Here is a 23,135-nt window from a genome sequence, read left to right as displayed (position 1 = left end):
ACAAGCTCACAGCGTGTCGCATCGCGACGCGCTGTGAGCTTGTAGATCTGCTATTTTAAAACATTTTAGTACTTTCACTTTTGGTACTTTAAGTACATTTTGATACCAATACTTTTGCACTTTTCCTCAATTACATTTTTAATTCCGGACTTTTACATGGTAACAGAGTACTAATAAAGTCCCGCGTCCACGCAGTAGGGGTCACTGTTGCGCAGTGTGTGGAGTGGAGGGCTATGGCAGCTACAGCTGTTTAAACCCCCCACCCACAGCACCCTACCACCACCCACCCCACCCACCATCCATCTCCTGAAACAGGCAGCAGGCTGAACCAAGTACTTGTCTCCCCCCACTCCCCTCCCTCCTCCCCCCTCCCCCCTCGCACCCTGTCTCAGGCAATTCCGCTGTCCTCCATTAATATAAGTGGGTCACTCTCACATCAGAGACATATCAGCTCCCCATCTGTTTCTCACTCGCCATCGAGTGTGTGTGTGTGTGCGTGTGCGTGTGCGTGTGCGTGTGCGTGTGTGTGTGTGTGTGTGTGTGTGTGTGTGTGTGTGTGTGTGTGAGTGAGTGAGTGAGTGAGTGAGTGAGTGAGTGAGTGAGCGAGCGAGCGAGCGAGCGTGCGTGCGTGTGCGGTGTGTGTGTGTGTGTGTGGGGGGTGTGTGTGGTGTGTGTGTGTGTGTGTGTGTGTGTGTGTGTGTGTGTGTGTGTGTGTGTGTGTGTGTGTGTGTGTGTGTGTGTGTGTGTGTGTGTGTGTGTGTGTGTGTGTGCTGTGTGTGGGGTGGGGGGGGGGGTGTAATCTTACAACATTGTGTTGACATGTCAGCACAATGTGGGGGGGTGGGGGGTTAAACTGGGACAGAGCTCTGGTGTGTGGACGTGACACTGACCATATAGATGCCGTCATTGTCTCTCTCTCTCTCTTTCACGCTTTCTTTCTTTCTCTCATTTCTACCTCTCTCTCTCTCTCTCTCTCTCTCTCTCTCTCTCTCTCTCTGGGGTGAACCTTCCAATTCCACAGAGGTCAGCTCCGGGGTCAGCCTCGGCGCACATCTAATTCAGACTGAATGACAGAAATCGGGGGAAATTTTGTCCTTGATACGCAACGTGGTGGCTGGGGGGGGGAAGCCGATTCTACATGTCTCCTAAATCTCAACAGTTTTCTGAAAAACATATGTTTCTATATCAGTGGTGCTCAATCTTTTTCATGTCAAGGACCCTCAAAATTATATGTATTTGACCGCGGACCCCCATCAAACTATTTTGTTCCAGGGACCCCCCAGAAGCAAAGATTTGAGTTAAAAATGTTCGCTTTAAAAATATATATATTCAAAGATTTGCACACATTTTCACGAATTTTCAAAAATAGCAGATCTACAAGCTCGTAGCGCGGCACTCGGTGCCGCGCTATGAGCTTGTATATCTGCTATTTTTGAATAGCCCAAAGTGTAAAATAATGCTTTTTTAGCTCAAATCTAAAAATGACAAAGTTCCAGGTCTTAATGGGTTAAGTACAAGTATCAATACCCTCTTGTAGAAATTGTCCGGTATGAAAAAAACATTTTAACATCAAAATATACCAAAAGTGCCAAAAGTAAAAGTACTCATTATGCAGAATGTCCCATTGCACAACTTTTTAAATGAATTAAATGATGATAAAAATCCTTTGAAAATATCAGATCTGCAAGATGAGCTTGTAGATCGGCTATTTTCAAATTGCCAAAGTATAATACGGTAGGTCTGTGGTTTTGTAATAATAATCAAAATCTAAAGTAACTAGTAACTAGTTTTCAAATAACTAGAGTGGAGTAAAAGTACAATGTTTGCCTTTAAGATGTAGTGTAAGTAAAAGTATTGAACATTGGAAATACAAAAAAAAATGTGTACTTAAGTACAGTACTTGAGTAAATGTACTTAGTTACTTTCCACCACTGTGGGTGGGGGGAGGGGGGTTTCAGGCAGAGCTTGGATGAACACAAAATGAGTTTTCGGGTCATGGGGGCTGGGGTAGGGGCGCAGAATATATATATTTTTCATAGGTCTGGTGTTTCTGAGATAAGCATCACTTCAAGCTTCGTTCTGAAGTGCTTTCATTATCTCCTGTCACGAGCAAAGGCTTTGGGAACACACACACACACACACACACACACACACACACACACACACACACACACACACACACACACACACACACACACACACACACACACACACACACACACACACACACACACACACACACACACACACACACACACACACACACACACACAGAGAGAGGAACACCCCAGGTTCCCCGTCTACCCGCCTCCTGTAACAAACTTCTGAAGCGTCGACTCACTAAAAAGTTAACCCGTTAAGACCTGAAGCCGATTCTAGAAATGTCTTGTAAATCCCAACAGTATTCTGAAAAACGTATGTTTCTATATCAGTGAGTGGTTCTCAAACTTTTTCATGTCAAGGACCCCCAAAATGATATGTATTTGACCGCGGACCCCCATCTCAAAATATGTTGTTCCAGGGACCCCCCCAGAAGCAAAGATTTGAGTTAAAAAATGTTCGCTTTAAACAATATATATTCAAAGATTTGCACACATTTTCACGATTTTTCAAAAATAGCAGATCTACAAGCTCGTAGCGCGGCACTCGGTGCCGCGCTATGAGCTTGTAGATCTGCTATTTTTGAATAGCCCAAAGTGTAAAACAATGCTTTTTTTAGCTCAAATCAAAAAATTGACAAAGACGCGTCCCAGGTCTTAATGGGTTAATCAGAGAACAGGATAGTGTTGCCAGACAACAATTAAAAATTGAGCGACTACTTTCATCCTTGGGAAGAGAAAAAAGAAACGCTGTGCGGCCGCACAGCTTTCTTTCTTTCTTTCTTTCTTTCTTTCCCCGTGACTGGCAGACTGGCGGGACTGGTGGCGGGGGTTTGAAAGCGATGCCACCGCGTCTCTCCACGTGGAAGAGGAGGGCAAGGGTGATGAGACGAGACGGGGGGGGGGGCTGGCGTCTAGCTTCACATGGAGCGGCTTCTATGCGAGTAAGATTATTTAATTTGTCCCTTAACCCATTAAGACCGGGAACGCATCTGTGTCATTTTAAGATTTCTTTGGCTATTAAAAAATAGCAGATCTACAAGCTCATAGCGCGGCACTCGGAAAAAAATTGCGTGGAAGATTTGTGCAAGTCTTTGAATTATTATTATTTTTATTTTTTATTTTTTAAGTGAACATTTTTAAACAAATCTTTGCTTCTAGAGGGTCCCTGGAACAGCATATTTGGGGATGGGGGTCCGTGGCCAAATACATATAATTTTGGGGGTCCTTGACATGAAAAAAGTTGGAGAACCACTGATATTATAGCAACATATGTTTTTCAGAAAACTGTTAGGAGTTAGAAGACATTTGCATCCCCAGAAGCAAACATTTGGGTTAATGTTCGCTTAAAAAAAAAAAAAAAAAAAAAGATCTTCAAGCTCATAGCGCGGCACTCTGTGCCGTGCTATGAGCTTGTAGATCTGCTGTTTTTTGAATAGCCAAAAAAATCTAAAAATGACAAAACAGATGCGTTCCCGGATTGAATGGGTTAATTAATCAGTTGGATAAGGAAACGCTCCGATTCCACGGGAGACCGCAAAGGGTTCCAAGAAGCTCAGGGGGAGGGGATAAGTCTGAAAGATCACACGCTGGTGCGTTGACTTAAAACATTTGGGAAGAGGATGTGTGTTTCATCAGCACAGAAGATGAAACAAGCGCATGCTGCTAGGCCAGGCCTCTACAGTGTGCTTAATAACCATCACAAACAACAACTAGGTTTGACTTCATACTCATGTTGGCTGATGATACGCGTCTTCATTTTTTTTTGTTTCATGTTTGCTTTGGCAATGTAAACATGTGTTTACTCATGCCAATAAAGACCCATTGAATTGAATTGAAACGGTACCAAAAAGACTACAAAAGGTAAGTCATTTTTGGGTCTTTTTTATGCCTTTATTGATAAGACAGTTGTTTGACAGAAAATGGGGAGAGATGGTGAGAGACATGGCGCAAAGGCTCAAAGATGAATTGAGTACAAAGGTCCACAATGGAAACAGGCCTCTCGGGCCCTTTTAGCATTAGCTTTTAACTGTATAACCTCTACTGTTAATAAGGATGTTAAAGTATTCAATAAATCAATCAATATGCTTCATTGGCCCCCAGGGGGCTATACTAGGCACCCCCCCCACACACACACACACCCTCTGAACCAAATATCTACGTCGAAAATAGCCAATCTAAGGTCACAACGATGCATTGTGAGCTTGTAGATCGGCTATTGTTTCCACGAATGTCCGCCTATAGGCACAGTAATTATATATCTATCGGGCAGAAAACTCTCATCCGTATATTTCACCTTTTTTAATTTTTAATTGAATACCTTACTTCATGAAGAGTGTCGCACAACAGTAGTGAAAACAGAAGATCAAAAGCTCGCAGCAGGTCACGCTGTGATGTGCTGCGAGCTTGTATATCGGCTGTTTTCACTATTTCACTGAATTATAATATTTTGTGTACCTTTTTACCCCTTTTTCTCCCCAATTTAGTCATTATTACTATGGCAATGACTCCCCACACACATTTGTGTGTTGTCACTGCTGACTCACCTGCCAGCCAGTGAGGAGCCCCCACCGAGAGGACCCAAATGGAAACAAGCCATAGGTTTTCTTGGGTTTTAAAATCCTCTTAGCTGACCTTGTATTGAACTGTACTTTCCTGTGCTTTTTTTTTTGCAAACTGCTAATAAAGTATTCAATCAATCAATCACAAATGTAGAGCCTTCGTCCTACTCCTCCCACCCAACACTCCCTGCTGACAGGTGCCGCCCATGAGTACGTGCAATGATATCACCCTCCCCCCAAACATGGGCCAATTGTGTTCGTATATACACGCTCGACAAAGCCGGCTGTACCGCAGTGGATTCAAACCCACAACCTCTGCGGTGGTGGGCCAGGCACTTTAACACATTGACTGCCATCGGCTAATCTCAGAACGTCCATCGTAGTGCCACGCTATTTCTTACCTTTTTTGTTTTTTTGATTCCGTCATAGGCCCCGCTAAATCCGTTTAAAATCCGCGTTCATTTGGTTCGACACAAACACGGGACCCGACCGAACAAAACGCTGAAAACCGTGCGGCGATCCGACACTGCATTCTGGAGAACGAGAGGAAAACGCTAAAATGGTGGATGTGGTGAGAAAAACAACAAGCCAGAGATAATGGCGTCCAAAGTTGACCGCTAGACAGGAAACGGAGGCGGGAGAAAAACCGGAAACAGTATTATTTCGTTTCCGGTCCGCCCCCTGGCGGACCGGAAGTGCAAAAAAAATCCGGAATCTGCACCTGCACGATTTAACATGGGAAAACTACGGGACTACGGGCTACGGGAACGGCAGTTAACGGTTGGATTTAACGGCCCGTAGGACTACGGGCCTGGCAGTGGATGTGTTAACACTGCGCCACCCGAGCGGCAAAAACGCTTCATGTGGTTAAGCCATTAAGACCGGGAAGGCATACGTGTCATTTTAGATTTTCGTCATATTTCATGCTTTGGCTATTCAAAAATAGCAGATGTACAAGCTCGTAGCGCAGCACCAAGTGCCATGCTACGAGCTTGTAGATCTGCTGTTTTTGAAAAATCGTGAAAATTTGTGAAAATCTTTGAATATATATATTTTTAAAGCGAACATTTGTAACAAGAATCTTTGCCTCTTGGGGGGGGTCCCTGGAACAAAAATGTTTTCTAAATCCTAACAGTATGTTGCTATATCAGTGGTGCTCCAACCCCCAAAATGATGTGCACTTGGCCGCAGACCCCCCATCTAAATTAGTTTTGTTCCAGGGACGCCCCAGAAGCAAAGAGTCAAAAAATGTTCACTTAAAAAAAAAAAAAAAAAAAGATTTTCACAAATGTTCTCGATTTCTAAAAAAGAAAATAGCAGATCTACAAGCTCATAGCACGGTGCTATGAGCTTGTAGATCTGATATTTTTGTCATAGCCAGAAGAAATCTCAAAATGACACAGCTGCGTTCCCGGTCTTCGTGTGGTTAAAGCCCCTTCCATTACGCTAACGAGGGACTCGTCTAAATAGGATTGACACACGCCAAGAGGGAAGACGGATCCACTGCGGGGCTTTCTGGCAGACAGTGTGGGAGGGTGACAGCTGCTTTGTTAATCGCTGGCATCAAACAGTGGTTTTTGAACAAGAGCACAGCGGTTCACCTCATACCACAAGGAGCCAACAGCTTGCCCTCCCATCGCTGCGCCAAATTATGTAAAAAGAAAAAAAACTAAAATACCACACAGAAGAAGGGGAGAGTCCTAGGGTTGCCAAGGAAGTCAGAATGCCAATGCAAAAACAGGCAACACTTCACTAAAAAAGGTCGGGTATAATATTATGCATTCTGATCACATTTATAAGGCATTATGTAACACTTGTTATACATGTTTCTAATCACGTAACTTAGTTAACTTAGTTAAAGGGCAAGACCACTTTGGTAGAGGTTTGGTTTGTGTAGTTACCTTGCCATGATGTAACTCCAAAGGTGGACAAGAAATTAAAAATAATTGCTCCATTAATTGGAAATTGATAATTAAAAATATGCTCCCCATTGACTTACATTGTACACTGAAACAGCTCTCAATGTCACTCTTTTAGCCCATAAACTAACACAAACTAAGCTGATTTTATTAAAAAAACAAACAGTACTGGGTTTGGTGATGTTCTATATTGTCTGATTCAGACAATATAGAGCATCACCAAACCCAGTACTGTTTGTTTTTTTAATAAAAATGTGAACTTCCTGATGATTTTACTATTTCAAGATCCGGATCCGGATCCGGCAATCCAGTCCAGGTTTTCTTTCTAATAAAAATACCTAAATCTATATACCTAAGTTAACATTTTTATTTAAAAAAAAAAACAGTACTGGGTTTGGTGATGTTCTATATTGTCTGAATCAACTTTGTTTACATTCGTTTACATGCTAAAAGAGTGACTTTGAGAGCTGTTTTACTGTACAATGTAAGTCAATGAGGAGCATATTTTGAATGATCAATTTCTAATCAATGGAGGAATTATTTTGTATTTCTTGTTCACCTTTGGAGTTACATCATGGCAAGGTAACTTACACAACCCAAACCTCTACCAAAGTGGTCTTGCCCTTTAAGTGTCTTTGTTATGCATTTGTTTATGCATATGTATGCATAAACAACTTATCTAACATGTGTTGTAATACCTTATAAGTGCATTTTAATGCATTATACATGTTATAACGCATTGTAGACCCGACCTTAACCATTTAAGACCTGAAGCCGATTCTACAAATGTCTATGTCTTCCAAATCCCAACAGTTTTCTGAAAAACATATGTTTCTATATCAGTGGTGCTCAAACTTTTCCATGTCAAGGAAACCACAAAATGATATGTATTTGACCGCGGACCCCCATCTGAAAATATGTTGTTCCAGGGACCCCCCAGAAGCACAGATTTTAGTTAAAAATGTTTGCTTTAAAATAATATGTATATCCACAGATTTACAAGCTCCACAGATCTACAAGCTCGTAGCACGGCACTGAGCTTGTAGGTCTGCAATTTTTTAATAGCCAAAGTGTAAAATAATGTTTTTTTAGCTCAAATCTAAAAGTGACACAGATGCGTCCCAGGTCTGAATGGGTGAATATAAAGTCTTACCCAAAAGGAATTGAGGAGGGAGACAACTGCACAATGTAAAATAAATAGTTTTACTGCCTACAAAGAGATATTTAGACAGATGCTAGATTCATTCGTTTCCCTGGTGTCCTTTAGTTTCTATAGTTTCAATGTAAAGATTTTTTTTTATATGTATGTATATATATATATATATATATATATATATATATATATATATATATACAGTATATCGCTTAGACCAGGGTTACTACAGGGGGTCTGCCAAATCTGGTGAATGTCCACCAAATCTGGGGATTGATAGGGAACATTAGCCAAAAAAATGGCAGATCTACAAGCTGAGACTGCGAGGCGTTGTGAGCTTGTAGATCGGCTATTTTCGGAGAGTTGGTGTAGAGGGAAAAAGAGCAGACCAAGTACAGAGTCAACAGTCAAGTGTTTGAACATTTTTGAATAATTTTGCATTTTTTAACACAATTTCTATCTTCTGGGGGGGGGTGGGGGGTCCCTGGCAAAAAACATTTTCAGATGGGGGGGGGGGGGATAAATCAGTAATGGGTCAATTCATTGTGCGTTTGCCTTAACAAAAGAAAGTTGTACAATACAGCCGTTTGAAGACATTAAAACTATTGTGTACAATGCTACAGTGGTCTCCATCCTCAATTGTTTTGTTTTTTTGCAAAAAAAACAAAATACACCTTCTGGATTTGCCTCACACACAGAACAAATGTGATGTGGTGCGGTGTGGTTATAGTCCACATTATTTTTATAAGTGCCCAGATAAAAAAAAACACGTTCTGCAATGAAAACCCTATCAGCGTTGATTGAAGCAACAGTTCAATCACAGACGCCGATCTCATCGCCCACCGTTTCCAAACACCCTGGAGCGGATGATATTTAACCCATTAAGACCTGTAAGGCCCATTCTACAAAATGTCTTCTAGATTCTTAACAGTTTTCTGAAAAAACGTATGTTTCTATATCAGTGGTGCTCAAACCTTTTCATGTTAAGGACCCCCAAAATGATATGTATTTGGCCGCGGACCCCGCCATCTCAAAATATTTTGTTCCAGGGGCCCCCCTAGAAGCAAAGATTTGAGTTTAAAATGTTTGCTTTAAAAAATATATATACGTATATATATTTTTTTTCTTTTTTTGGGTAAAAAAAGGTTAAATGTTAAAATATTTGAATATTCGCTTCAATTTTCACGATTGTTCAAAAATAGCAGATCTACGAGCTTGTATATCTGCTATTTTTGATTAACCCAAAAAAATGGTTAAAAGTGGTTGCAATATAGCTAAAAATCTAAAATGACGCAGGTGTTTTCCCGGTTTTAGTGGGTTAATTATGTACCGCTGAGATGCCAGTGCCATGCAGGGTTTTCATTCCAACACATCACCAGATGATTCCACTAATTAAATCTCCTCTCTCTCTCTCTCTCTCTCTCTCTCTCTCTCTCAAAGGTGTTTTAATTTGGTGGAATCAGCTGGTTTGCTGTTTCGGGCTGAATGAATGAAACTAAATCGCTGCTGCACCATAACTGAATTATACCACTGAGCTACACACTGCATTTTTTTTTTATGGAAGACACAAGAAAAGGGGATATTTAGCCGCGACCCATAAAAATCAGTCCGCGACCGAAACATGAGTCCCGACCCACTGTTTGGGAACCACTGCTCTACGCTTCCTTAAACACACATTAAAACAATGTACTGTACCTCCACAACCTTATTGACGGAAGTGAGACTTCTGCATATCGACGGTTTAAAGGGGGAACCAACAGAGAGGAGATCATTTAGGTGAACTGTATTTTCTCTGATGCAGCGTTCACACTACTGGCGACAAAGCGACATGCCAAGTAGTAATCAGTCAGCATTTTCAATGGAAGGGGCCCTGCTTCCACTGAAACCATTGAAATCAATTGAAACCATTGAACCAACTGAAGCTACAAACCAAGTGATGACACACACGGCTTGCTCACGCTGAAGCTGGCTTCAACTTTTTCCAGCACTCCAACCGTTTCACCAATTTCACCACCATTTCCCATTCACCAAAAGTCCTGCACCGTTCATTAACAGGAAGAAAAGTAGTTCCCTGTGCTATTCTTTTACGCCCTGTGGCCTGAGCAACCCTTCCAAAGGCGACTCGGCAGTAATGTATACTGTAGCTTGGCGGCTCTTGTTTGTTTTTGTCACCGCTAGTTAGGCCTGCTGTCACAATTATGACATGATTGTCTCATGGCAAGTATTTGAGATAATTGCATTTATTTTGCATAATCGTCATAATAGTTTCCATGTTGAAAAATGTTTATATTTTCAAATATAAAACAAGAAATAAATATGACTTGACAGTCATATTATTAGCAGCTGCATTCTGTATTGTGTGTGTGTGTGTGTGTGTGTGTGTGTGTGTGTGTGTGTGTGTGTGTGTGTGTGTGTGTGTGTGTGTGTGTGTGTGTGTGTGTGTGTGTGTGTGTGTGTGTGTGTGTGATTGTTTCATAGACCTGATTACTGTTTTTTCGGATTGCTTGTTTCTCTCGCCAAACCTGGCAACATTACAGCGTTTAGCATGACAGAATCTGCGACGCTAAACGCTGAATGTTTGTGGCAACATTTTTTGACACCACACGGGTCTTCCCAACAATAGCTAAGATTGAAGTCAGTGTGAACATGGCCAAATAATAACTTAATAGCCAAACTAGGTCTAATGAAGCACGCTAGCATTTAGGCTAACCCTCCTGCCTGAGGCTGCAGTAAAACTTGCACTGTCTGCAACAACAACTGTTGCAGTCAGTGTGAATGAGGGGAGCGCAGCGGAGCACGGTTACTGCGGGGGGCGGGCCGTCTCCCCATTCGTGTCGCCATTGGCTTAAAGGAGTGAAGGACAGCCAGGACAGCCAATGACACTTAGATGTCACTCAGGTGTCGGACTAGGTCTGAGCCTGTTTGTAGAGCAGCAGCTTTGCAGCTGCTAAAAAAAAAACAGAAACAGCCGATCTACAAGCTTATGTGTCACGATACGGTGTAAGCTTGTAGTTCTGCCATTTAAAAAATAATAATAAAAATTAAAGTATGACATTTTTAAATATGTCAGTAATTGCTTTGTATATTTAAGTTGTCCAGTGCAATTTTTTTATTACAAAGCCTATAAGGCAAACCAAAATAAAACAAACATGTATCTGTTACCTGTCCGAGAGTTTCTTGGCGAAGCCGAAGTCGGTGAGCCGGATGTGGCCCTCGCTGTCCAACAGGATGTTCTCGGGCTTCAGGTCGCGGTAGACGATCTCTTTGGCGTGGAGGTACTCGATGGCGCACACGATCTCCGCGGTGTAGAACAGGCCCGTGCCGTTGCTGAAGCGGCCGCGGCTGCGCAGGAAGCTGAAGAGCTCGCCGCCCGGCACGTAGTCCATCAGCATGTACAGGAAGCGCTCGTCGTGGTGCGTCCAGAACCTGGGCGGGGGGAAACGGGAAGGGGCGTTATATAAGGGTGTTGGCGGTGGCGGGTTGGTGGAGGGAGACAGGGACGTGCACAGATAGACTCTAGGTGGTGCTAGAGCACATGCCCTTTGCCCTCTTGACCAGAAGTGCCCTTTCGAATAAAAGAAAAAAAAGTTGTTGTTTTTTCAGTTTACAGCAGGGGTCTTCAACAGGGGGTCCGGGACCCCTAGGGGGTCCTCAGAGTTACTACAGGGGGTCCGCCAAATCTTTATGTGATATGATTTTTCTTTTTACCATAACCACTCGAAACCTAGCATCCCTTTTCTGAGGAGAACTTTAGCCAAAAATAGCAGATCTACAAGCCCACAACGCCTTGCGCTGCGAGGCGTTGTGGGCTTGTAGATCGGCTATTTTTTATAGAGGTATAGGTGTAGAGGGGAAAAAGAGCAGGCCAAGTAAACAAAAAAAAGTATAATTTACTTGAGCACCTGCCCCTCAAAATGTCTGTGCACGCCACTGGGAGGGAGGGCATGCAAAAAAAACAGGACGTATGGACCTAAAACATTTATTCATCAACAAAGTGTCTGTTAACACATTGAGTGCCAAAAACGACTATAGTCGTTTTTCCAAATCCAATATATTTATTTTTTCTCTCTAACGCGGGGTGGTCTAACACAACTTAGGAATGATCCTAGGCCCCTCCCTGTTAAATGCAATGGACGGATGTGAATCCAGTCCAAAAAATCCACTTCCGTCCGCTCCAATGAAAAAGGTCCGTATCTCCATATATTGTTGCAGTGGTGAAAACAAGCCATTTTCGACATCACTCTGCAATGGCAGAATCAGCTGGTACTCGATGTGTTAATACTTGATTCCTTAACATATTTAACTCATTAAGACCTGAGGCGATTCTTAAAAATGTTTTCTAAATCCTAACATTTTTTTGAAAAAAAAAAAATCAAAATTTTTTTTTTTCAATATTTTTCAAAAATAGCCAAAGAAATCTAAAGTGACACAGATGCGTTCCAGGTCTTAATACACACACGCACGCACGCACGCACGCACGCACGCACGCACGCACGCACGCACACACACACACACACACACACACACACACACACACACACACACACACACACACACACACACACACACACACACACACACACACACACACACACACACACACACACACACACACACACACACACACTTCTAGACTCCTGCAGAACTTGCCTTTTAAAAGGATTGTTAATGAATAACTAGTTTACAGTATATATGTGGGTAAATTGTACATTACTGTCCAGGCCTCAGTGCATTTGAACAAGGTGACTTTGTCAACATTAGTTCGGGGGTCCTGCCCCCCCCCCAGGTCTCACCTGAGCTCCCAGGTGTTTGCTCAGCCTCAGAGTGCAGCACGCTGCACAGCTGTTTGTTCACGTTGGAGGTGAAATGTTGCCAGATTTAAACGGCTAGAATGTCAAATGATTGAACAGAGCTGCTGTGAGAATGAAATGCTAATAGGCAGGCAGGCTTCCAGAACTCAATTGTTAACTGAATTGTGATACGACGTCCTCCCGGTGTGGGTTCCTCACTGGCAGTGAGGTGAGTCAGTAGGATACAACAGCAGTGACAACACAGAATTGTGTGTGGGGAGGAATTAATTAACAGGCTTTGTTATTTTACCCATCTCTATTAACCCATTATAACCGGGAAAGCATAATCTGTGTCATTTTAGATTTTATACGTTATACGCAGATGTACAATCTGCTATTTTTGAAAAATCTTGAAAGTGTGAGAACTACAGATTAAAAGGCCTCAGGTCTTAACAAATTACCTGCGCGTTCTTTCAAATGCATCACTTGCTTGCCAAGAACGTAGATATGCGTTCTTTCCAATCTTTTTTTTGTGTGAAAATTCCACAAGAGGGCGCTCTAACTTAGGAATGATCCTTCGACACGCAGAGAAAGAATAGACGGATGTGACGTCATCCCAAAAAATGGCACTTCTTTCCCTTTTTAGAAAAACCCAATTATTTTTTTCTTTATGAAAACCAGCCATTTTCACATCTGTCTACACAACGTGGCTTCCATGGCTTTTCAAAGATAGTCTATTCTAGTTAATAAACGCTGGCATGGGGATAAAAAACTATGTTTTAATCTCAGGCAGTCAATGTGTTAATGGTTTAAAGACATAAGATGTATCAATCGGTCATGGAGGTTAGGACTGTGAGTTCAAGATGGTGTGTGTGTGTGTGTGTGTGTGTGTGTGTGTGTGTGTGTGTGTGTGTGTGTGTGTGTGTGTGTGTGTGTGTGTGTGTGTGTGTGTGTGTGTGTGTGTGTGTGTGTGTGTGTGTAGACACTCACAGGCGTATGAGGAACGGGTGGTTGATCTCGCTCAGCACCTCCTTCTCGTTGTGGACGTGCTGCTCCTGCTTCAGGCGGATCACGTCCGGGATCTTCATCTGCTTCAGAGCGAAGAAACTACGACTCTTCTTGTCCTTCACCAGGAACACACGGCCGAACGTCCCTGTGCCTGGAGAGAGAGAGAGAGAGAGAGAGAAGAGGAGAGAGGGACAGAGGGGAGGTTGAGACAGTCAGTCAATGTCGAGTCAGACACATATATCACAATGTCTCCGCCAGTGTGGGGTGGGTGGCTGTGTTGATTTCGTCGACTAAAACTATGACGAAAAATGTTGGTCGACTACCTTTTTTCACTGACGAAAACTACATAAAAACTAAGCTATGATGACTAAATTAAGACTAAATATATTGACAATTTCGTCAACAAATAAAATCTAGACTAAAATGTTAGTGAGGGACGAGTAGAGAAGAGATCCAGTAGAACTAAAAGACAAGTCATTTTATGTTTGGTTGTGCTAGGGTGTTGCGCTCTGAAAATAGCAGATCTACAAGCTCACAACGCGTCGCATTGTGAGCTTGTAGATCTGCTATTTTCAGCATGCAACCAAGTGTAAAATCATCCATTACGACACCATCAATGCACCGCCAAAATACATTTTAGTCGACTAAATCAACTGTAGATTTAGTCGACTAAAATCTGATGATATTTAGTCGACTAAAACTAGACAAAAAGTAAAACATTTCAGATGACTAAAATATGACTAAAACTAAATGGAATTTTATTCAAAAGACTGTGACTAAAACTACATCAGAATTTCACAACACTGGTGGGTGGGTAGGTACAGTAGTAGGGTTGGGACCCGGAAACCGGAGGAACTGGATGCAATGCAATACTGACTGAATGTGTGTTTATCCAACATTATAATGAAGGCCACAATGTTATATATTTAAAAAAATATATAGGAATAGTAGGAAGACAGACAGACAGAGAGACAGACAGACAGACAGACAGACAGACAGACAGACAGACAGACAGACAGACAGACAGACAGACAGACAGAGGCATTAGAGAATTTGTAATTGATATTAGTTCATGGTAGAATAAACCAGTGGTTCTCAACCTGTGCGTCTGGACCTCCAGGGGGGTCTCCCACAAGATGTTTGGGGGGGTCCCCATTGATGTGAAAATGTAAGGACTTTTAAGATCTTTTTAATACCTCAAAAAAGAAAGAAATAAATGAAAAAAGGCAAATAAAGCATCAAGTAACAAAATGTAATACAAAACCGTGTCAAACATTTGGCCAAATAACATGAGAAAGAAGCTAAAATTCTACAAGCCGATCTACAAGCTCACAGCGCCGCCGCCTCGCGTTGTGAGCTTGTAGATCGGCTATGCGTCAAACTAAATGTAATGCCTCAACTCCTACAATTCCAAGTGTTTGTCAGGGTGGGGGGACCCCAGTTCAAATATGATTATTTTGGGGGGTACCCAGTTCAAATATGATTATTTTGGGGGGTACCCAGTTCAAATATGATTATTTGGGGGGATCCCCAGTTCAAATATGATTATTTTGGGCGGTCCCCAATTCGACTATGATTATTTTGGGCGGTCCCCAATTCGAATATGATTATTTGGGGGGGTGACAGAGCCGATTCTCAGTTCTATGTAATGTGGGTTTATAAGTTCTATTCATATTGTTAATGTGTTCAACTAATTAATCATTCAATTGAATAGATGATGTATATTCTTCTCCTTATGTGTGCAGGAGCCAGAGACTGCATATTAGGTGGTTTGTTATCGTTACAGCTACAGATGTTTACATAGTTTCCTTATCTCTAAGTCCAGCAGAAGCTTGCTGTCTCTGTCTCCTCTGCTCTGCCTGCTAACTTCAAGTACTGAGTACTCACAGTAGTCTAATACTTTTGAGTACTTCCTAAGCCCCGCCTCCTGCTTAACTGTATCTCCTTCTCATGTTGCTATATAAACCAATGTAAAAGTATTTGTACTCCAGAAATGATTCAGGTCAAGCTGGACATTTGCTCCTTGCGGCAAGTAAAAAGAAGGAGATCTCCGTTGTGTCTGTGTCTATCTTATTTCAATGTGTGATCTGAGCCTAAGGTGTTTGTAAAATGATAAAGCAATCTATCATTACAATGGTCCCTCGAGCCTGGATGTCAGAGCTGTTCCAAGAAGAGTAAGAAGGAAGACGCCGCTGGAAAAGTCTGCAGCCAGGACCCGGATCCTGCAAAAATCCTGGAGCGTGAATTCGATCCAGGTCGGCGGTCAAATCAGTCTAACATCTGCTCTTCAAGGAACGGCCGACGGCATTTGAACGCTGATCACACAACTATAAGATAGCACGTAAGTGTGACACATTTGTGTTGTCTATATAAGCGCAATATAGACATGTGCCTAAGCACTGAATAGTCAGTGAAACCTTAGGATATGTTGCTATGTTTTAGAAGCAACAGAGTGATTTATTTCCTGCAAATTGTATACTGTAGTGTGTATGAAATCACAGATATTGACAGACGTGCGTCATCACTATGTGTATCCAAAACGCGATCTGAGTGAGTTATCCGGGTCTAACGATTTTCTCTCCGCGGTCATCACTATGTGAGTGAGCCGTGAGCACTTTTCCGGATCATCTTCTAGAATAACCCACGAGGTATCTATATTCAGTCTAAATCTAGAATAACCCCCATTTCATTCTAAGGGGTGTTCGGTCTAGATTGGATGAGAGTACTCTTGGGTGTTCGATGAGAAATCCGTTGGAACGTGGTGAAACTGAATGTGTTTATATTGTATGTTTGTGCTTAATATTACTAAAAAGATCCTCACTACCGAGCACCTTTCCGGAGAAATCCGTTGGAACGTGGTGATAGTGTATATTAAGATGTGTTATTAAGGAATGTGTGAAGTGCGATTCAACCAGTATACAGCAGTGTAAATAACGCTCGAAATAAGTATGAATGATAATCACGGTGGTTGAGAGACGAGGTCTGTTTGGGACAGTCGCGTGGACTGGTGATTTCTGTATGAATCTATGAATGAGAGTACAGTGAATGTGTGTGGGGATCCCCAGGGAATATGTGTATGTTCCTGTAGAAGCCTATGAGAAATTGTGAGGAATGTTCAGTGGAATATATGTGAATGAGAGAGAGAGAGAGAGACTAAGTGCGTGATTTAGAAAGTTATACAGACTGTTTAAAGACTAATGAGTGGATCTGCCTCTCTTTGTGTGACTGTGAATGAATAAGATTTTCAGTGTCTGTGTATGTCCTCACGAGTATAGGAATACAAGTGAATGTGTGTGTGTGTGAGGGCGGCATGTGTGTGCCGAGCAGAGAGAGATAGCGACTGCTTGAGAGTGTGGAAAAGTAACTGAGTACATTTACTCAGATACTGTACTCAAGCGTGCGTGTATGCAAGATGGGAGAGAAAGCGAAAGAAAGAGAGTGGGGTGATGTTGATTACCAAGGAGCTAGACCAAAAGGAAAGAAGGGACCCTCCCGAACATGTTTTCGCTGTGGCCGTACTGGACATTTCGTAGCCGATTGTAGATCGCGCACCACAGTTGATGACTGGGACGATAACAGGCAGGAGAACACACAGGGCCCAAATACATGCTTTAGGTGTGGGCTCACGGGCCATGTTGTAGTTGGTGATTGTAACTCAGGAACAACTGTGGAGAACTGTAGTGACAATAGGCCGAAGAACAGAAGGCCACGCAGGTCTAAGGGCAGAATGGATACAGATAAATGGCAGGACATTGGTTTAATTGGGACAGAAACCCTTATCTATATGTATATTTATATGGTGAGGGCACACATTTGGTATTAATTAGCTACGATGTCTTGGCTCCTGAGGTTAGGGGGTTAGGCTCCCCGATCCCTTGGGGGCAACAGGCGGCAGCGGGGTCGCAAGGCTCCCAGAGCACGTTAAAGACAACATATAGTGCTGGGGAGAGACTGAAAGGCCCCCGTGTTCTGTCAAGGTTGAATCAACATCCTGCTGTGGAACCGTCTAGTCTGCGGGGGTGTCGCACATGGCAACATTTTGAAAGTCACAGCGTTGAAGTGTCACCTGTGGGTTTTGTAAATGTTGTGATGTGTCAGGCACTGCGTGGTAGGTGGACGACAGTCCACACCTAGCAGAGGGTGCAGTCTTGCGGGACAACCTCTGTGAAAAGGCAAGGCTGGTGAAAACGGTTAATATTCTGGTTCCCGTAGCCAAGCGGGGCCAGGACAAGACCGTCGGTTTCCTGCCTGAGGCGCCAACCACGCCGACAGGTAAGGGGTCGCTATCGACTGGGTCACCGGCCGGTCGGGTCACAGGTGACATTAAGACCATGCGATGCCTTTGAAAGGTATGCTTGGCCGTCGTGCTCGGCTCAATGTACAGTCAGGCCATCACAAGCTCAAAGCGACCGCCGTAGGCAACAGTCATGTAAGCGAGTGATGCTCCTGTGATCGGTGGGCTTTGAAAAGAAGACGCCGGGAAGCAGGAGACTTGAATTCTCTATCCAGGGTGACCTGGGTGTAGACCTCAAGTGGAAAGGGGTCTAGCCTAGGACTGCGTCCCGGTGCAGGAGGCACAGGAGTGGGGAGGTCCGAAAGACTTAAGCGTTCCTGTTTACAGTAAGCCTTTTGTCTAAAGCTACAGTTAAATGCCCCTTGTAGATACCCAAAACTTTCCCAGTAGTCAACTAGTGACACACAAGACCGACAAAGTGTTTGCACAGGAAGAGTAAAACTAGTGACGGTGTGGGGAGTATTTCCACTACATTATTTTATTGTCTACATAATAACTTGTTAAGTAAGCCTTGCCCAGCAACAGTGTGAGGCCCATAGGGGAGGAGCCTATCTCCTGTTTCCTTAGTGTGAGCCAGTTTTTGATGTACAAGTACACCCCCCTGGACATGATGTTTTATGATTTCTGTTACAGTAAAATATGAAGTTTTTAGTAAATTATCTAAGCAAAGCGCTTAAGTATTGAGCATTGTAGTAGTTGTCACACACCCAGCAGTCCCAGCAGAACGATGTATTAGGTGCAAGTACCCCAAGCTAGGAATGTGCACTCACAGGTCAAGGGTCATTTTTGTCCAGCAAGTTAGCCCAGGGTTTGTGTGTGGCTTTCAGGATCATGGTGTGAACGATGGCACTGCAGGGCCATCTAAAGCTCCATTATAATGAAAAGTGGCTCACAGACTTTGGGGAGATAGGGAGCATTTTTTTTTGTATTAAAACTATATTCAATATTTTTGTTTTGATTTAAAAAATAGTTAAAAGACTTAAGCGAAGATAGCTCTACTTTTGTAAGTGACATTTGTGTCTTAACTAGCAATGGAAATCTTTTTCCAAAAGATGGCAGATCTACAAGCTGTAGAGCAGTTGTTGATTTTAAGAAATACTCAATAATGAAAAGTATCATAAGTATTAGAAGACTTATGTAAAGTTACCCTATGTCAAAACTGACACTTCGTACATGTTTGAGAATCAGTAGTATTCATAGTTTTGGCCCTTTCCCTCTCCACATGTAAGAAACTAGCATGTGTTTCTAAAAGCATTTTTTCACTTTGAATGAAGAGTAGTTCTACTCAAATTGTGGAGTATATCATGTGAAGACATTCTAATCTCAGCCTGCAAGATGTTATGGGTAGAGCAGTGACTACCTCGTCCCAAGCCCATGGGAACGCTTATATAAAAAGAAGCAAAGGAAGCGAGTTCAGTTCTCATGGAACTTATCTTTCATTTGTTGTGTCTTGATACTAGTGTGTCAAATTCCTATATTTGAAGTACCCAAGCAGTGTTATAAGGCGATTGTTTTATTTTTTTATTTTTTTATAATTATAGTGTCTTAATGCAGTAATTGAAATATATTGAACCAATCATCTGAGTAATGGTTCAACAGGAGGGATAGTTGAAGATTATGAAGCATATTCACACTATATTCACACTTATATTTTAAAAATTCTGGTAAAAGCCATACACTGTAAAAATGAATTTGAAGACGTTACAAAGGTCAAAAGAACTAGTAAGCTGCCAAGATTTTATCTCTTCCACAGGAACGATGGGACTGCTTATGGTGATGCTGACCAGGTCATCAAGTGTGAACTGAACTCTCCGTGCTAGGAGGGTCCATGCCCGGGTCACGTCAACATGCCAACTGCTGTGAGATGCAGTCCCTGCAGTCAACATGTCACCTGATGGGAGGCGTGTGGTTTGTCCAATCCACACAAAAACATTCGCAAGTTGGTGCAAACATCATCGAACATTACGTAAGAAGGTGAAGAAGGCCGGCTTGTGGGGTGGAGTCTCACATATAGAGTGATATTAGGCCCTAACCGGTGAAGAATCCACTTAGAATAGTAACCCCCCCCTCACCTGATTACACTTAGAAGGACGATGCACCACACCACTTCCTGTCTGTGTTTTTATTTTTATATTTTCCTATCTATGTTATTGTATATTTTTCTATGTATCTTTTGTCTCTATTATTAAAAGTTAAGCAGGGGAAGGCTAAAGCTAAGATAATTATGATTGTTATGTTGCATATATATATGTCTACATCCTACATTTCCTGTTGCAGTTAACTGATAGTAAGTAAGCGCGAATCCAAACAGTGAGTGAGCCTTGGGTCAATGCTATTTGCCGTGCAAAACGTATGATCAGTTTTAAGCACATAAATAAGAGCTTTTATGTCACTCTGAAGCGGACTAAGTACGAAGTGTGATAAATGTAATATCATGGAGCGAGATGGAAAATGCCAACTGGTGTAAATGTGTTATGAGGAGTGTGTTGAGGAATGAGGGCGCTTTTAAGACAACCTCCGAAGGGAGGGGCGGGATAACCGACCAAACGGTCATCATCTCAGAAGCCACATACTAATGAAGCCATCAAACACCGTGTTTTCCATGTCAGATGACATTAGTTCTAAAAATGCCAGTGATGTGATGTTAACACCTTAGTGCCCTCCAGAGAGCTTTAAACCACCCTGTTTGTAACCAGGGGTGGGTCCCAGGTCAAGGGAGGGGGAGGTGGAACAGACAGCTGGATACAAGTGGGACAATGCTTAAAATGAGTTGTCAATTCATGATGGTCAAATTAATGATACAACCGGTTGAAGGTTATTAAGTGATATAACCACTGCTCACAAGAAAGCCACACATTTTGAGAGTGATAATGTCCTTTTTCCTATCCTTAGGTTTTTTCAGCATTATCTACAATCGTTTATATCATTATTGATCAGGATCAATTGACATTTTAATAGTCTCATCATGTGCCCTGATAACAGCTTTGTGCTATGCTCTGTATGACAAAGTGCGAAAAGCGGATAGCTTAAGTACCAAGGCCACTGAAAACAAAAGAGGCAAGTGATTAATGAAATCCTGATGTCCATTTTGAAAAAGCGGAAAACAAGAAGAATGTGAAGATTAATAAATTTGATCAACAGGAGGGAAATGACAGAGCCGATTCTCAGTTCTATGTAATGTGGGTTTATAAGTTCTATTCATATTGTTAATGTGTTCAACTAATTAATCATTCAATTGAATAGATGATGTATATTCTTCTCCTTATGTGTGCAGGAGCCAGAGACTGCATATTAGGTGGTTTGTTATCGTTACAGCTACAGATGTTTACATAGTTTCCTTATCTCTAAGTCCAGCAGAAGCTTGCTGTCTCTGTCTCCTCTGCTCTGCCTGCTAACTTCAAGTACTGAGTACTCACAGTAGTCTAATACTTTTGAGTACTTCCTAAGCCCCGCCTCCTGCTTAACTGTATCTCCTTCTCATGTTGCTATATAAACCAATGTAAAAGTATTTGTACTCCAGAAATGATTCAGGTCAAGCTGGACATTTGCTCCTTGCGGCAAGTAAAAAGAAGGAGATCTCCGTTGTGTCTGTGTCTATCTTATTTCAATGTGTGATCTGAGCCTAAGGTGTTTGTAAAATGATAAAGCAATCTATCAGGGGGGACCCCAGTTCAAATATGATTAATGAGCATTATGGTCATTGTAGTAATGTAGCAGTCCAGTCAAACCCCAGTCAAAAACACAGATTTCTATATTCTTCTGGCCATAGGGTGCAAATTTCAAATTTTGCTACTGTTATCTACTACAAATATTATTAACAGTGACTGACTACAAGTTCTTCCAGGGGTGAAATTCTCCTTTAAGCACTAATACAAAATGCTACAAACAACACTACCCTTGAAAGTGCAGTTTGATGATCAGTTTGATCATAGTTTGATCATTTTTCACCCCACAGGATTTTTGATATCCTTGGAGGGAGGAGGGGATGTTTTTTTTTGCCCTTTGCCCCGTCTATCTATTTATCTATATGTGTGAGAGGCAGTGAGAGAGGCAGTGATAAAACATGGGGGACGTTTGGTGTGTTGTCACAGAGGAGAAAGAATGGCTGGCGGGCAAACAGGTTACCATCTGGCTACACGCGCTCGCCTCCCGCGCCATGAATAAACACACCACGCAGGCAAACCATTCTGTATATTAAAAACTACTTCAAAGCGAGGGGTTGCGGGTTTTTTTTTTAACCCATCAAGACTGGGAACGCATCTGTGTGGCATTTTTAGATTCCTTTGGGCTATTCAAAAATAGCAGATCTACAAGCTCATAGCGCGGCACCGAGTGCCGCGCTATGAGCTTGTATATCTGCTATTTTTGAAAAGTCGTGAAAATGTGTGCAAATCTTTGAATACATATATATATATATTTTTTTTTTTAAGCAGACATTTTTTACTCAAATCTTTGCTTTTGGGGGGGTCCCTGGAACAACATATTTTGAGATGGGGGTCCGCGGCCAAATACACATCTAAAAATCTATGACTATATCAGTGGTGCGCCAACTTTTTCATGTCAACGACCCCCAAAATTATATGGATTTGGCCGCGGACCTCCATCTCAAAATATTTTGTTCTAGGGACCCCCCCAGAAGCAAATATTGGAGTTTAACATGTTAAAAAAGATAGATATATATTCAATGATTTGCACAAATTTTCTGATTTAAAAAAACAAGACCAGGAGACCTGGTTCTGCCAGACCCAGAATAAGTACTAAGATCAGATCAGAGCACTACAGTACTTCACGGCTAAGCCGGACTTCACATGACGTGTCAGCCTGTGTCTATGCCCATGTATGGACGAAAGGGGGACAGACTTTTATGGCTGGGGCCTAAGGACAAAGGGGGCATGCCCATGTATGGAGAAAACAGGTACAAAGCCTCATGTAAGCCAGCCCCCTTGGGTCTGGCAAAAAAATGCAGATCTAATCTGCTATTTTTCAATAGCCAAAGAAATCTTAAAATGACACAGATGCGTTCCTGGTCTTCATGGGTTAAAGTTGATGGGACCAAATTGGATGGTAATTTCTGGGGGCCTGGCAGTGCTCCCCTGACATCTTTCCTCACTTTTATCCCCCCCACCCCCACCCCACCGCCCCCAATTCAGGACCGGAGCGACGCTGGTTCTTCCATTCTCGCCATATGTGCCATGTTATATCACATGCAGTGGTGTGAAGTAATTAAGTACACTTACTCAAGTACTGTACAATGCAGGTATACATATATTATTACAGTATAATACACATACCCACATATAAAACATAAGCA

General features: G+C 42.3%; 1 protein-coding gene across 1 annotated transcript in view; it reads right to left on the bottom strand.

Annotated features, from left to right (window-relative positions):
- prkx (protein kinase X-linked) overlaps positions 1–23,135 on the bottom strand; it is a 69,909-nt gene that overhangs the window by 30,141 nt on the left and 16,633 nt on the right. The window contains exons 2-3 of the mRNA XM_084051571.1: positions 13,513–13,681; positions 10,895–11,158 (exon numbers count right to left, since the gene is read on the bottom strand). Coding sequence (XP_083907697.1) covers positions 10,895–11,158; positions 13,513–13,681 — 433 coding nt within the window. The remainder of the gene's footprint in view (positions 1–10,894; positions 11,159–13,512; positions 13,682–23,135) is intronic.

This window comes from Gymnoscopelus microlampas (genome assembly GCF_963454915.1).
Source record: "Gymnoscopelus microlampas genome assembly, chromosome: 24".
NCBI classification, from domain to species: Eukaryota; Metazoa; Chordata; class Actinopteri; order Myctophiformes; family Myctophidae; genus Gymnoscopelus; species Gymnoscopelus microlampas.
This window is presented reverse-complemented; position numbering and strand designations above follow the sequence as displayed.